The sequence below is a fragment of the Cavia porcellus genome, unplaced genomic scaffold (genome assembly GCF_034190915.1).
Source record: "Cavia porcellus strain 051 isolate PalLab524CR breed Dunkin Hartley unplaced genomic scaffold, mCavPor4.1 scaffold_7, whole genome shotgun sequence".
Taxonomy (NCBI): Eukaryota; Metazoa; Chordata; class Mammalia; order Rodentia; family Caviidae; genus Cavia; species Cavia porcellus.
The window spans coordinates 16,456,621-16,473,781 of NW_026947490.1; the positions used below are offsets into that span (position 1 = coordinate 16,456,621).

Sequence of the window (17,161 nt, forward strand, 5' to 3'; positions counted from 1 at the left end):
TCTTGTTGTTATTTTGATCATTTTTCCGTTGTAGGTAATCTGCTTCTTTTCCCTGGCTGCTTTTGGTATTCTGTTCTTTTGGTGGATTTCTAGAATCTTGATTATTATATGTCTGAGTGTAGATCTGTTTTGGTTGTAGGTGGCTGTAGTTCTATATTCCTCATTTATCTGGATATCATTTCTTTTTCCTATGCTTGGCAAGTTTTCTCTTATTATATCTGTGAATAATCTTTGTAGTTCATTTGTAGTTACTCCTGCTTCTTAACTCACATTTTTTATTCTTAAGTTATAGATCCTCTTGTCGTCTTCTAGCCTTTGAATTGTTTCTTTCCTGTTCCTCGTTATTTTTAAGGGGTGTTTTCTTTCACGATCATATATCATAAATCTCTCTTCAAGTTTCAAAAGGCTAACTTTAGTTTCTGTCAAGGCATTTTGCCAATTTTCAATGGAGTTTTTAGTTTCCTGGTAATCTCTTTGGATCTGTTTCATGTATTCTAGGCTATGTTTAAATTCTTCATCAGAGGTTTCTCTTTTTTTCCTGATTTCCTCTGTTTTTCCATCTGTGTTCTCGGGAGGGGCTTATTTCTTTAATCATTTTATATCTTGCCTCACTTGGGTCAGAAGTACATTTTTAAATTCGTCTATAAGGTCATGAAGGTATTTCTTATATCTGCTGATGCTGTGTCTAGTATTGGATGGTTATCACACTGGTTCTCTTCTGTATTTATTTATCCTGGGCTTATTTTCCCAGGTTTGGCAGCTGAAGATTTTTAAAAATTTCTATCTCTTGTCGTGTGTCTGGTTTCTTTCAGACCGGTGTGTCCTGGGGGTCTCTAGCCCTCTCTGTATTGCTTAGGGTCTTTCCTAAGCATGCTGACTGCGGCTTTGCTGCCCTCCCCTATTTGCTGTTATCTGAGGTACACGCAGGGATGCAGGGACATTGCAGGCTAGCCTTGAGCCTTTGAGCCAGTCAATCCGCAAGTTAGGTGTACCTTGTGGATGTTACAGAGTTGCAACAATTTTGTACCTGCTTATTGAGTCCAAACCAGAGGTGTAGCTCAGCCCCAGCAGACCCTGCTAGTTCTCTCTGCACCAGGGGCAGCTGACTAATATCACCACGGCGCCAGGCTCTGCCCAACTCCAAGCTGTCCTCCACCAGACCTTTCTGTACTAGGGGCGACTATCTGATGTCACAGTGCCAGGCTATGCCCAACTACAAGATGTCCTCCACCAGTTCTCTCTGTATCACTGGTGCTGCAGTGGCGGTAGGCTCTGCCCAATTCCAAGATGTCTTCCAGCCAGCAACAGCAGCTGTGGGACCCAATCCCTAGCACTCACTGGGAGTCAATGCAGATCTTCCTCTTGGGTCCACTGCTCACTGCATCATGTGTCTTCACTGCATTCCCAGCACTACACAGTCAGAAAACTGTGCAGTGTCTGGCTTCGGAGCCCAGGTGTATGGTCTTCTCGCAGTTTCCTCTAGTGCAGCCAGGTGGCTCTGGCTGCTTCGTGGGCCCCCTTAGGTCCCAATTTCCAGCAGTCACCGAAAGCTAATATAGCTCTTCCCCTTGGATCCACTGCTCACTGTGCCACATCCTCCTCTTAAGGGACTGGACTTCACCGACTCCTATTATCGGCAGCCGCAGTCTCAGCACGACCTAGGATCCTCCTGGCAAGCCTAGTACAGCGCGGAACAGGTGTTAGTGAGCGCGTCGGGCTTCAGCTCTCTACCTGCGCTTTTCCTTCCTCTTCCTAGTTTTATTTTTCCCTTCGGTCACTGCCTTGGTTAATAAGAATCGTTATCCATTCATCTGGCCCTCTCCATCTTGTCATATTCTAGCATCTGATCTGATTTCTCCACAGAGACTCTCCATCCAGCCCCCCTAGCAAGCCACCATTTTTTTTCTCTCCAATACCATTTTAATTACAATATTGTACAAAAATTTTGCTTTGTATTTTTTTTTTTTTTTTGAGACAAAGTCTCACTGTGAGATTCAGGATAGCCTTGATCTTTGAACTTCAGGTGTTTCTCCTGCCTTAGCCTCCTAAGTGCTGGGATATAGGTGTACCCTACCATATCTGGTTTAGTTGCCTTTTAACAAAATCATTAAATGGTAAATATTTTGCAAAATGGGATTCTTGGTTAAGAAGTTTTTTCTTTCATCCCTTTGAATTTGTCACCTTGAAACTTGTGACCTTTAAACTTTATAATGAGAAGTAGGTAATCATGGAAGGGATTCTTTGTATGTGAAGAACTGCTTTCAAGACTGTTTTTGTTTTCATTGTTGGGATTGAACCAGGATCTTGAACATAATAGGCAATAACTCTACTATACCTCCTCAGGAGTTATAGTATATTCAGTTATGGATCTCTTGAGTTCATCTACTTGGAATTCATTAAATTTCTTGGGTGTTTACATTTGTATCTTTCATCAAATTTTTGAAGATTTTGGGCTTTATTCTAATAATTTCTTTCTTTTCCTTTTTGAATTTCTGCAGTGTTTAGGTCGGCCTGCTTAATGGTGACCCTTCAGGCTCTGCCCTCTTTTCTGAAATCTTTTAAATTTTTGTTCCTATCTGTAATAATTTTAGTTATATTGTTTTAAGTCCATTAATTCTTCCTTCTGCCTGTTCAAATATGTCTTCGAATCTTGCTAATAAATATTTTAGTTACTGTACTTCTTAAGGTCCTTCTGGAATTTCCTTTTTGTCATTTAAGTTTTCTTTCTTCTTATTCATAATTTTAGCTTGTCCATACATCATTTTCTTGACTTTTTATACAACTTCCTTTAGGTTTTTTTTGAGCCTTTTAGATAGTGTGGGTTGGGGATGTAGCTCAATGATAAAAGTGCTTGCTTAACATACAAGGTTCTAAGTTCACAGTAAAAAAGGATCCTCAGTAACACACACATGCACACAATCACACACATACACACGAGGGAAAAAAAGCAAAAGGTGGTCTTGAAGATGTGTTTCTAGCAAGACACCATCTAATATTTATTAAGGATCATTTCTTTTATTTATTTTCACTTTGTGTAGCCTAAAATTTTCCTGTTTCTTTAAACTTTGATTTTCATTGTTGAAAACTTGAATATGTTGGTACAATATATGTAACTCTGGAAATTATATTCTCCCTTTTCCTCAAGATATGCTGATTTTGTTGTTGTTGTTTGATGTAGGTTCTCTATGCCAAGAAGTATTCTGAGTTGTGAGTTTAGCATATTCTCAGGTCTTTTAGAAGCTTGCATATACACTGCCTGCAAACTGTCCCAATAACACATGTGCAGCTGATTGCCTCGGGCTGGTGGGATGGATAGTTGCTTTGAGGAGAATTTGATGAAAATTACTACAGCTTATCTTTCATGTTTTTCTTGGGTAGTTACAGCCTTTAAATATAACTCAAAGTTTAAAATGGTTATGTCATAAAACTTCCACAGTTGTTATCTACCTAGGAAGACAGATTTTTGTACTGACTACTTTACCATCTCCCTAGAATTCTACCCTAATATCTGTGTTCTGGAGTACTTCATACTCTCTAATCTGTGAGATTTTCCATTTTCTCTTAATTATGCCATAGTATATTTACTTTTTCTGGTCAAAGAAACCAGATGCTTTTCTTTTCTCATTTTTTTATAGATTTGGAGTCAAGTTATGAAATGATCAGCTGTGGAAAGATGTACATTTATAAAAGAGATTCATCTCTTACTCTACATCAGAGAAATCAGTATGGAGAGAAACCTTATAAATGTAAAGAATGTGGGAAAGCATTTAGTCGTCCTACACACCTTAGACTACATCAAATGATGCACACCGGTGAGAAACCTTATAAATGTAAGGAATGTGGCAAAGCATTTAGTCGTCCTTCAGATCTTAGAGTACATCAGAGAATTCACACTGGCGAGAAACCCTATCGATGTGAAGAGTGTGGAAAGGCCTTTAGTCGTGCCTCACACCTGACTCAACATGAAAAAGTTCATACTGGAGAGAAATCTTATGTATGTGATGAATGTGGGAAGGCCTTTAGTGGAGTTGGAAGACTGAGAATACATCAAAGAATTCATACTGGTGAGAAACCCTATGAATGTAGGGAATGTGGAAAGGCCTTCAGTCAAGCCTCAAACCTAGTACAACATGCTAGAATTCATACTGGTGAAAAACCCTATGAATGTAAAGAATGCGGGAAGGCCTTTAGTCAACCCTCACATCTCATTCGACATGACAGAACTCATACTGGTGAGAAACCCTATGAATGTGAAGAGTGTGGGAGAGCTTTTAGCAGTAGTCACCAACGTACTATACACCATAGACTTCATACTGGTGAGAAACCCTATGAATGTAGAGAATGTGGGAAAGCCTTTTGCGTCTATGGACGACTTACTCAACATCAGAGTATCCACAGTGGTGAGAAACCCTTCCAGTGTAGCAAATGCAAGAAATCTTTTAGGCTCAATTCAGGCCTTAAAGTACATGAGAGTGTTCATACTGGTGAGAAACCCTTTGCATGTAACAAATGTGGGAAGTCTTTCAGGCTAAGTTCAACTCTTAAAGTACATCAAAGAATTCATACTAGTGAGAGACTTTATGGCATACATATATAGAAGGAATAATGTATTGTAGAATGAATTTACACCACTAAGAAACAGTTGGGAGAGAATATGAGAAGGCTTTTACCTGTGCTTCAGTTTTTATAAAGAAATCAAATAATGTATACTGATATGAACTCTTTGGAAGGTTAATAACATTTCAGATTTTTAGTTATGCCCCAAATATTTAGGCTCAGGGACCTTATAGAATTTTGTTTTAAGATTTCCTTCTGTGTTTTAGTGTTTACTGGCTAATCAGGGAAGAGACTTAACACATAACTTGAAGAAGACAGATTGCAAGTACATCAGGCACACGTGTTGTAACATGTATGTTAAGCAACAGGAAAGAGAGAAAACACAAGGGCCTGCCCCTATAAGTGCGTCACTAGCCTTGGCCATCAGAGCTACTATGAAGCTGACATAGATGATATGGCTATACACATTCCATTCTGTGTTGTGGCAGAACCTGAGGCTCTCTTCCCTATGGAGTATGAAATACAGAATTCTATGAGTGTGCCTCAGGACCATTGCTACTTAAACAGCACAAAGGAATGCGCATTGAGTCAGAAACAGGAAAAGATATTCCCACACAAGTTGCTAAATTTAACAGCTTTTCAGGATCTTTTGTCTCTTGTTACGGAAGTATTCCCGGATCAAAGCCCAGTCGAATGTGGCCATGCAGAAGGTGAGAGACTGCATGAATGAGATTCCTTTCCTAATAGTCTTTATGGATTATCAGATTATTTGTATTGAAGGAAAATTAAGAGAATGTATGAAATCCTCATTTTTTTTATGTATAAAAGGCTTCCAGCAAAAATCACTTATTAAATGAGTTACATCACAGAAAACCCCTGCTGATCTAACAGCAGTAAAGTGTTTACCATTTATTTGTTTCTATCTAAATTATTATGATGGTGTTTCCACTCTTTGTCTCATTGGTTTATAGTTCTAATCATGCCTTGTACCTGATTCAACTTAGATAAAGAAATAATAGTAATCCTACATTATAGTACTATTGGAATTAAACTAGTTGATGTTTAGGGAAAATATGGGAAATTGCGTAGCATAGTTCATGTTCGGTGCACAATGGCTACAAGTTCTAATTCTATTTTCTATTGGTAGAGAACTTTTTTTAAAGGGATTAAAAAAAATAAAAACAAAATACAAATGATACAGGATTTCAAAACAAACTGATTGGAAATTAACAATAGTCACTATATTCCATATTGTTATCTTCAAAATAGTTGTTCAGATTACAAGATATGGGCATTCAAAACAGATCAAACAGTATAAGCAATCACAGTTTCTTTCTCTGAACTAATAGGATCAGTAATACAATTATTTTAGATATCTTGTGTGTGTGTGTGTGTGTGTATTTATATTTTCCCTTCCTTCTTTTCTTTCTCTCCATCCCAGTTCTTTCCTTTTGAGCAATTTCATTCCCTTTCACAATATCTATTGTACTTTTTGGATCTTATTTAATCTTTCAGTTTCTTACACGAAGGAGAAAGTAAGATGTTTATATATGTGAGTCTGATTTATCTCACTTATGAGGATGGTCTCAAGTTGCATCTATTTACCTATAAAAGCCTCTAGTTTATCCTTCTTTATAGCTGAGTAGTACTCCATTGTATAAAAGTACATTTTAAACTATTTAATAGGCATTTGGATTGTTTCCAACCCAAATTGTGCTGCTATCAACATAGGTGCGCATATATCTCTGTGGCATGATGTTTTTAATTTTTCTGAAAAATACCCAGAGGGGGGAATAGCTGGGTCAAATGGGACCTCTAATCTTAGTTTTTTGAGAAATCTCCACACTGACTTCCACAGTGGTTGTACCAGTCTACATTCCCACCAACAATGGAGAAGGGGTCCTTTTTCCCTGCAACCTTGCTAGCATTTTTATTGATTGATTTCTTGATGATAGCCATTCTTTCTGGAATGAAGTGAAATCTTAGTGTTGTTTTAATTAGCACTTCTCAAATAACAAATGACAAAAATTTTTTCATATGTTTATCATTTGTATTTCTTCATGATAAAGGACTCTTATGGGGATTAAATGAATTTAGGAAAATTTCCTATAACTATCCTTTTTGAATTCGAATTGATGGCATATAAAACACTGAGAGCATCTTCATTCACATTTCTTAAGCTCAATCAGTTTTTAAAATTTTTAAACAAAATTTAGATTTATAGGTTTAGAATTTATGAATGCATTTAAATTAGGTGGTAAATTGATTAGAAATTAGCCAAAGAGGACCCAAAGGTATAGGTCTGTGTTAGAGCACTTGCCTAGCAAATATGAAGTCCTGTGTTTGACACCTAGAAACCATACACACACACAAAATTGCCACAGTCCATCCATTTTGCAATTTAATTTCATGTGCAATTAAAAATTTTTGAGCACAGAAAAGTTGAAATAACAGTACAGTCAGGTCTCCATGTCCATGTGGCTCATATTTGTACATTGAACCTCAGATGATAGTACTTAAGAAAACTTTGTACTAAACATGTATGGACTGCTGTTATCCCCTAAATAATATGTATAACAACTACTTACACACATTTGCATTGTATTAGGTATTATAAGTAATCTAGTGATGATTTAAAATATAGTTATTGGGATCGAGGATATAGCTCAGTGGCACAAGTACCTACCTGGCAGGTGTGAGGTCATGAGTTCGATCCCCGTTACCAAAAAAAAAAAAAATTAAAATACAATCATGCATTGCTTAACAACAGAGATACATTTACATAAATCTAGATGATCCAGCCTATGACACCATAGGTTATATCATACCACTTATTACTCCTAGGCTATGAACTCATATAGCATATTACTGTCCTGAATATTGTAGGCAGTTATAACACAGTGGTAAATATCAGTGTATCTAAACATACCCAGACAGAAAAGGCACAGTAAAAACAAAGTATAAATGATTTTGAAATGGTATACTTGTGTTGTACACTTACCATGACAGGAATCTATACAATGGGAAGTTTGTTTTGGGTAAGTCAGTGAGTGGTGAGCAAATGTGAAGGCCAGTACATAACTATCTACTGTTACAGACTTTATACATACTGTACACCTAGGCTACAGTATACATAACATAGTATTTTTCTTTCTTTAATAATAAATTGACGTTTATATAGACTTAAATTTTTTCACTTTTTTGTAATAGATTTTGTTTTGTTTTTTGTTTTGGTTGAGATACTTTGCTATATATTACAGGCTGGTCTTACATTCACTATGTAGCCCAGGCCTGCCTAGATTTTGCAGCAATCCTCCTGCCTCAGCCTCCCAAGTCCTGGGGTTACAGATGTATGCCACCACACATGACTATAATAAGAGTTTAAAATACACATGTTGTAGCGTTTTACAAAACATTTTTATACATCCTTATATAAGCATTTACATTTTTTGTTTTTTTACTTTTTAAATGTTTGTGTTAAAAACTAAGATATAGGGACTTCCAGGAGAACATGGTGGATAGATAGCAGCATCTTCACAGGCTTTCTGAGAAACCACACTTAAAATCCAGGAATGGTGCCAGGCAAAAAGTCCTAAACAAGGGGAGATATACTTTGCGGACCCAGGAACGAACTAAAGTAAGAGAAACCAACTGAAAACACAATCCCAGTGATATAACAGGAACAGATAAGGTCTCAGTGCGGAAGCTGGGGCCTGCGCCACTGGAAGCCGTGATTTGAATTTCCTGCAGCCACTGTTGTGTCCCAATCAGCACAGCAAGGAGAGAGGTGTGAAAGCTCTGAGAGTGGGAAGCAGTGAATGGAGTTGAGAGCGGGACTGGCCGGGAGCCATGCATCGACCTATGGTGAGTGAGCGGATCGGGCACCCTTCCATAGAGTAGGAGGCTTCAGCAAAGTACATACTGGGACTGGGCAGACTAGCCGGAACAGGGCGCTGCAGTGACTTCAGTCACATATTCCCCTCTCAAGCAGGATTGGTTGGGAGTACCTGGCTTGGGTGACGCCGCTGACTAAGACCCAGTAAGCTAGCCCAAACCAGGTCCCAGTGCCTGGAGGTGCACCCTAGCAGTGAAGCCTTCAGTAGGTTGACCTGGAGGGCCAGGCCCAGCATAGGCTTCCCAGGTCTGTGTCTCCCTAGTACACTGCACTGGGCAGGAACACCTAGCCGGCGCAATTCAAACAAACTGTAACCGACAAAGAAAGAAACTGGGCCTCCTATATACTCTTGTATGAAAGGAACAAAAAATATGGGAAGATGGAGCAACAAGAAAGGGTCCTCGGCCCCCAATCCTGAGAAACATGCAATATCAGACACGGCACCAATAGACATAAAGCGCTATCTCCAAGCCTCATAGACGAGTTCAGGAATGAAGTTATTAACGACCTGAAGCAAGATATAAGTAGAATAGTTAGAGAAATGCTAAGCACCGCCCAAGAAAAAACAGATGGTGGAATGGAAGAACAGAAAAAAAGGGGAGAATTGTTTGATGGAGAAAACAGAGAATACATGAAGCAAGTTCAAAGAGATTACCAGGAAACTAAAAACTCTATCTAAAACTGGCATAACAGCTTGAAAGAAACTAAGGATAGATTATCTGAACCGGAGGGCATATTTGTAATATGGAAGCATGAAATGAAAAACTTCTTAAAAATAATTAAAAAAACAGCAGCAATGCAAAGGCTAGAAGATGATAAGAGGATCTATAACTTAAGAATTAAGGACATAAAAAAAGTTGGGACACAAACAAATGGACTACAAAAGCTATTCACAGAAATAATCCAAGAGAATTTCCCTAATTTAGTAAATGGTAAAGATACTCAGATGTATGAGGCATATAGGACCCCAGCCACCTACAACCCAAACAGAGCTATACCCAGGCATATAATAATCAAAATTCCTGAACCAATATAAGAACAGAATATTAAAAGCCATCAGAGACAAGAAACATCACTTACAAGGGAACACCCATGAGAATTACAGCAGACTTCTCAGCACAAACCATCAAATCACGAAGAGCATGGGGGGAAATAATTCAAGCTTTGAAAGATAATAACCTCCAGCCAAGATTGGTATATCCTGCACAACTGTCCCTAGAAATTGATGGAAAAACAAGGTGCTTCCAGGATAAAGAGGAACTAGGGGAATTTGCAAACACCAATTCAACTCTACAGAGAATACTACAGGATATTCCTGCAGGCGATGCTGTGTCCCAATCAGCACAGCAAGGGGAGAGGCGCGAAAACTCTTGAGAGTGGGAAGCGGTGAATGGAGTTGAGAGCGGGACTGGCCAGGAGCCCTGTATCAAAAATACCAAGATTCCAGAAATAGTGGCCGAGAGGCCACAATGAATGGAGCAGAAAGCAAAATGAAGAAGACAAACTGACAACAAATGACAGAAAAAGAGCTCAACAGGAATGAGGCAGAGAAGATCAGATGGTAGGAACAGCTATTTTGCAGAAAACAAGACATCATAATAGCTAGTGCTGATTTAGTATCATCTTGTTTTGAAATCCCATCAAACTTATATTCTTCTGCCTCCATCAGTCTTAAAAGGTGTTATTGGATTTTATTATATATGATAATATAAGCAAAAACTTTTATAGACAAGGAGATTATACAGAAACCATTGTTCATTTTCTGTTAATTGATTCTAAATACCCTGTAATAATGTCATTCTCTTGAATGGTTTTATAGTGTCTTGATATGTTTGGTGCTACAGTATACGAAGTTATACTCAAAGATTTCAAGGAAAGAGACACTATGGTAACTATCTTTATGTTGGGATATCTTGTGGTGAAGCACTATTTTGCTTAAATGTTTATGTTTTGACCTGCGCTATTCTTTTGTTATGCCCTCTCTTATCTCAATCTCCCCTTTTTAAAAATTATTTACTTTTTAATTTTTATCTTTTTAATTAAGGGAAAAATAAAAAAATAGCAGGATACATTATAGTAACCAACCTTGATTTCCTATTAACTTGATTTGAAATCCTATATTGCCATCACCATCTTATTTTGACTGATTTTCTCCTATTCTGCTTTGCTTGATAGTACCATGTTTGAAAGCATAGGCAACAACTGTGAAGACAATAAGAATCATTATGACGCCCATTCTGGTTGACTTATTATCTTCTTTTAAAGTCCTGTAATGTCTCCAATGCTTTGGTTTTATTCTTTACTGTTTCATTCAATTTTATTATAACTGGCAATTCTTAAAATAGCAAGAGGCAGTATGGTAACCATTGTTGATCACCTTGTATTTTGCTTTTACACTATCTATTATGTCCATCCTTTTGGTTTGACTGACTCTGTTCTGATATGTCGCATTTGGTTTTACTCTCTTCAAAAAAAGTAATAAGGGGGCCTGGGGATTTAGCTCAGCGGCATAAGTGCCTGCTTTACAAGCAGGCAGTTGTGAGTTCGATCCCCGGTACCGGTAAAAAGGAAAAAGAAAAAAAAAAAAACAAAAAAAAGTAATAAGAACTGTGGGACTAATAAAACCCAAAATGTGTAATTGTCATTGTACAAAAGAAAAGAAAGTGCTCTAAAGGTTATAACTACAAATATGTTTAAGTGTATAAGATAGATAACCATATTCCTGAGTTTTTTTAGGTCATTGAGCAAAACTGTTTGCACTCTCACTGTTTGAAAGTCTACTTTATATGCTTTAATTTTGCAACTTGAACAACTGTTTCTAAGATGAGAATATGTAATCTATTAACTAGTGATTCCTTACTGTTTATTTTTTAAATTTTGTATTACTTATACCCTTTTTCTGTTTTTTTCTTTTTCTCCTTAAATTAAAAAAAAACTAAGATATAAGCATACACCTTAATCTAGGCTTACATAGGGTAAGGATCATCAGTAGTTTTGTCTTCTACCTCCACATTTTGTCCTATTGGATCAGGGTAATAACATGCATGGAGCTGTCACCTATGATAACCATGCTTTCTGGAATGCTTCAGGAAGGACCTGCCTCTCTTTTATAGTTAACTGTTTTTTAAAATTCTCTTCTGGGGTTAAACCCAGACCCTTGCTTGTGCTAGGCAAACACTACCTAGCCCTTTTATTTTTTTCAGATGGGGTCTGGCTAAATTCCCCAGGCTGGCCTGAAATTTGCAATTCCCCAATTTTGACTTCCCAAGTAGCCAAGATTGCAGTAATGTATTCCTGGTTTAAACTTTTTTTTAAGTAGAAGGAACATACTTTAATGATTAAAGCTGAGTATGGTGGAATACACCTGTAATCACAGCATTCTGGGAGCACAAGGAAAGAGAGCCACAAGTTTGAGCCCAGCCTCGACAAGTTAGTGACTTCGTGAGACCTTGGTTCAAAGTAAAAAATTAGAAAAGGGCTGAGGCTGTATCTCTATGTGAAAACCCTGGTCTCAATCCACAGTACTGCCAAATAAATAATTTTAAAATGATTAAAATTAGTATAGCCAAGCATGGTGGCATGTGCATGTAATCTTAGCTTTTTAGGAGCCTAGGCAGGGGGATGGCAAGTTTGAGACTAACCTGGGTACTTTGTGAGATCCTCCCCCTGATAAAAAATTAAGTAGGCTGTGGATGTACCTCAGTGATAGTATGCCACTCTTTTCAATCCCCAATATCAGCAAAAAATAATCATCTTTACTAATATAGCCAATAAAGTTTTGTTACGGATTTATTACACATTAATAGCGCACATCAAAAAATTCAGCAAATTGTGGTGGTGCATGTCTATAATCCCAATTCTCTGGGAGGCTGGGGCAGAGTCATAAGTTTGAGCTGGGGCTGTAGCTCAGTGTGAAGGCACTGGGTTTACTCCTCAGTACCAAAAAGAAATCCTTAAAGTCTACATATTAAAATATTCATATTGGCTACTGTTGTAGAGGTGTGTTACGGACAATTTTTTTTTTGTTTTCTACTTTTACATTTTCATAATAATTTTTGAGGAAATTACCAAGGAGTAACTATTGCACATTGCTTCCTTTTTCCTTCTCCTGTAAAACCTAAAATTTTTATGTGTTGTCCTGGTATCTTTGAGTGTCCCTCCAGGGTGCTAAGTACCTAAGCATAACTTCCCTCCTATCATCTGACAAGCCTCCATCCAGTAAGAAGCACTTTCAACCAGTTAGTTTCCCTTGTCCTACTTGGTCTTAACCTAATAGGGATCCCTTCTGTCAGACTGTGGAACCAGTGAAGCAAGATATTTGCATTGTCACATGGGAACCAAGGGATACCTCATCCTCTTTGCTATTTGAGAGTCTGAACCTCACAGCCCTGCTGATTTACTGTACTTCCAAGTGGAACCATTCTGGGGCATGTGGTGACCTTCACCCTTTGGGATGTGAGTATATGTGATTAATATTTTTTTGAAACAGGGTCTTGTTATGTAATTTAGGCCAGTATTGAACTCACTGTATAGCCCGAGCTACCCTCAAACTCAGCCTTTTCAGAGCTGGGGTTACAGGTGTGTGCCACAATGCCTGGCATATATGATTAAGTATTATCAGTCTCATCTCTCCTATATATATGTATCAGATGGTTAAATACTTGTAGAATCTTAAAGCAAGACACTTCTATCACCAACAGGGTAGAAAGGAGATGACAAAAATACTTCTACTTTTTTTCCCCCCTTGGATAGAACCCAGGGCTTTCTCATGAAGCTACATCTCCATTCTTCCATTTTTAAAAAAAATTCTGAGGGTTGCTGGGGATTTAGTTCAGTGGCATAAGTGCCTGCCTGACAAGTGAGAGGTCGTGAGTTCAATCCTTGTTACTACTACTAGTAATAAAACATACAAACATGAAAACTGATGTCTGTGCAGTAATATGAATTAAAGCATTGCTTTTTGGAAAATAAATTCCTTAATGCAGAGTAGAAGAAGACATGTTTCTTAAGTTAGGGTGCATCCATGCCTTAGCCTTTTGTAGTTTTGAAAATGATACTTATGTACTGATTTGGAACCATCTTTGTATGGAGAAAATCACATAGTTATATGCATATAACATAGGTATTTGAAATTATTTGCAAATATGCATATTCCATCTGGATTGGCACAAAGGCTATTATTTTTCCGGTTTAGATTTGAAAGCTTTCGAGGCAGACGATTTTATGTAACATACACTGTTAGTGGAAAAACCGTATTTTCAGTTGAGAAAAAGTGGTTAAAGTAAGACATAATTATCATTGTAAAAAGGGGAGAGTCAATGTAGTCCCTCTCTCCTTGCTAGGGATTGAACCATGGTAGCATGCGTGACAGGCAAGCACTCTAATCTGAGGTACATCCGCAACTCTTTAAATTTTATTTTGAGACATGGTCTGAATTGGTCAGGCGGGGTTTAAGCTTGTGATTCTCCTGTTTCATCCTCCCGAGTAGCTGGTATTACAAGCATGTGTCACCATGCCCACCATAAGCTTCTTCCTAAAATCGATCATTATGTGTTTTTTGAAAATTAGGAAAAAATTTTTCACAATGTTATGCTATATGCACATGAGTATATGTACGTGTATATGGACACATACACGCGTAAGAATACACATGTCAGAATGGAAAATTCTGTCCAACTTCTAATTACTCAAGCGTGCTATCCTCCTTAACAGTCAAAGCACTGATTTTTTTTCAGGGAAGATCCTCACAGGCCTGAGTCATAGAAAAAGACTAGCTCCAAAGTTTTGTTCTTTTAAATAACTGGGTCTACATCAAGGAGATCTGCCTTTAATCTCATTCCTGAAGAATCCTTTCTTCATCCGGCATCTGCGCATGCGTGCGCTCGCACTCCAGGCACAGTCTGCCCCGCCCAGAAGGCTGAGACCCTGGCTTTCGGGGCTGTGGTCCAGCTCAATCCCAGCGCCTTTCACGTTTAGCGACTGTGGACTTTGTTTCCACAGCAGACTGCGGGCCTGGACGGTCTGGGGCGGACTACATTTCCCACAAGCTACCGAGGTGACGTCCACGTCAGGCTCCTGAGGGAGAAGTGGCCGTAGGTCGCTGTGAAGGGGACTCCCTGGGCCCAGCGTGGCGGTGAGAGCGGGTGGGAGAAGGGGAGGGGCGCGCTGCGGCGGGAGCTGGGGGAGGGTGGTGGCTTCTGTGAGGGACAGCGGGGTGGCGCGGCTGCGCTTCTCTCATTGGATGCGCTGTGAGAACGAGCGATGCCTAGGTGTCTCTGTGTGACTGGGACACAGGGTGTGTGTGCTTCAGTGTGTGAGCTTTGGTGCGGCGGTATGGTGAGCGTCTCAGTAACCTGCGTCTCCAGGTTCCCGGCTGCTTCCTGTGTCCTCCTGTCAGCCACTGTGACTGACTATTACAGATAAGTGGCCCTGGATAGGGAGTCCGATACTGAGTTCTGAATAACAGTTTTCATCCGAAAAATATAGACGTGCTGTTAAGGTGGGAACTACAGAGGAGGAATTGGCCCTGAGACAGTAACCTAAAAGACTTAAAGTTAGGGACAGGATTTCTATCTGGTAGTTCTCTGGGCTTCATATATGTGTTTGTGAACTGTACCATTCCTCGGCTCTTACCCCAGGAACTGCTGTGAATGCTGCTACGGATTCCCATCCCTTCCATCCGCCCCACCTCTTTACATCCCATTTCCTGCGCTGAGGATTGAACCCAGGGCCTTCACACTCAGCTACGTCCCCAGCTCTTTTCATAATTTTGAAATATGGTCTAGTTAAATTGCCCAGTTGGGTTCAAACTTTATTCCTCCTGCCTCAGCCTCCTAGAGTGCTGGGATTACAGTTGCGTTGCAGTCAGTATTGGCTTCACCGGGCTGTAGGTACAAGGAGTGCATCTGTGAAAGATAGTAAATGCTCAGCATTATAGTTACTTGGATCATTCCCCTTTAGATTTCTGTAGATTAGAAGCAAAGAAAATATGAAGTTAATTATATCATGCTCTTGCCTCAGTTTCCTGAGTATCTGAGTACAGGTGTGTGCCATCATATCCACTCTGAATTTTCTTGAAGTCTCCTTTTTGGAGAATACCTTCATGTTAACAAAATTTTAAAGATACACATATATTTCAAGTTATTACAACAGTAATTGTGGAAGAAGCTTTAAAAACAATATCAAAACAAAACCACTTAATAGATAACCATATAATCTTCCAAACTTTTCTGTTTATTGATTTCAGTTGCCTGTTCGCCTCTTTCTCACTCGTTGAGATATTTCACTAAATAATTATATTGGTCAACCTGGGTTTTTTAAAACTGACTATCTAGAATATTTTCCATATTTTTAAGCCTCACATTTTACATCTACTTTGTATTGTACAATGATAGTATGTCATATATTTAAGTACTAATCTTTGCTAGATTCATAATACAAAACACTGTCTGTCTCTTAATCAACTTCACCCAATTCCAAAGTGGTTCTAATTTGGATGACGAATGCTCTTTTCAGTCCTAGAAGGTAAGAACTAAAGGAAGAGGATCTGCTCAGAGCAGAACGCTGGTGCCTAATATCAGGTCTATTCATTTGACTTACCAAAATCACACAGTGGCCAGAAAACTTGATAACATGGGTCAGGTAACGTTCTGTCTTCAATGCAAAAATGCCTGTCTTCTGTGACTTTTAAGTGGAGACCTTTGTGATTTGGATTTACCTAGAACTCTAATTGGCCCAAATCATATGTGATGTGAAATGGTCTGGAACTTGGAATGGAAGACCATAACAGCAATATTAAATAAGTTAAGTTCTGTAAACAACACTAAAGCAAAAATGGTCTTAAGGTGTTTTTCTTTTCTCAGCTCCAACTTTCCAGATCTGTGTTTTTGCTAAAGGAACCCTGAAAACTGGTCCACTCTTGCAGGTTTAAACCATGGACTATGTAAGTTAATATTTCTCTCCTTGTTGAAATTTTTATGTGTTTATGCAAATATTTTCATTAATTTTCCTGAAGTTTCCCAGTAGGAGAAATTTCCTATCAAATAACCAGCAAAGTCATCTAGAAACATCTAGGTTTTATTCATCCACTGAAGTGTGATTTCAGGTCACCCAGCCTCCTCTTTGTGTAATCCACTCTAAATTTACTAGTTGGTGTAGGGAAGTAGAGTGCTTGCCTAGTATGCGGAAGGCCTTAAGTTCCATTCCCAGCACTAACAACAAATAGAACTTACTAGTTTTTATGTAATTAGTGAGGAAATTATCAGCATGTCTTAAGTGCCTATTCATTTATCAGTGGCAATAATGGATTTAAGTTCCTTGAGGAAAGATTTATACCTTTTGGGTCAAGTCCAGTGGGGGAGTTAGAGACAGTTGTTGTATTTGACTGTCCATAACAAAACGTAAAGTGTCTCAGACATGAAACTGCCAGATAATGAAGATGGAAGTTTGCTACTACACGACCAAATGTGTAGATAAGAGCCTGTATTTTGCGTGGATTAGTAGATAACTAGGACCTGCAAATTTGGAGGTCATGGATCTTGGCAGGAAATCTCTGAGATAAGTATCAAGACTGATAGTATTCAGTTTTTAAGTGAGACATACTGAACTTGGGTGAAATGTATTCATCATCCTTCCTCAGTATTCTTGAAATGTATTTTTATCTATAATTATAAAGAAAATTAATGACCTTTTTAAAAATAATGGAATCCG

At 38.5% G+C, this 17,161-nt stretch overlaps 1 protein-coding gene across 2 annotated transcripts in view; it reads left to right on the forward strand.

Annotated features, from left to right (window-relative positions):
• Positions 1 to 17,161, forward strand: part of LOC134470279 (zinc finger protein 30 homolog) — a 58,097-nt gene that overhangs the window by 12,034 nt on the left and 28,902 nt on the right. The window contains exons 5-6 of one of the 2 annotated variants that reach the window (XM_023564019.2): positions 3,636 to 4,583; positions 14,763 to 14,775. In XM_023564019.2, coding sequence (XP_023419787.2) covers positions 3,636 to 4,583; positions 14,763 to 14,775 — 961 coding nt within the window. Of the gene's footprint in view, positions 1 to 3,635; positions 13,374 to 14,762; positions 14,776 to 17,161 lie in introns of those variants that run through there. The other variant, XM_023564023.2, reaches the window with a different exon arrangement.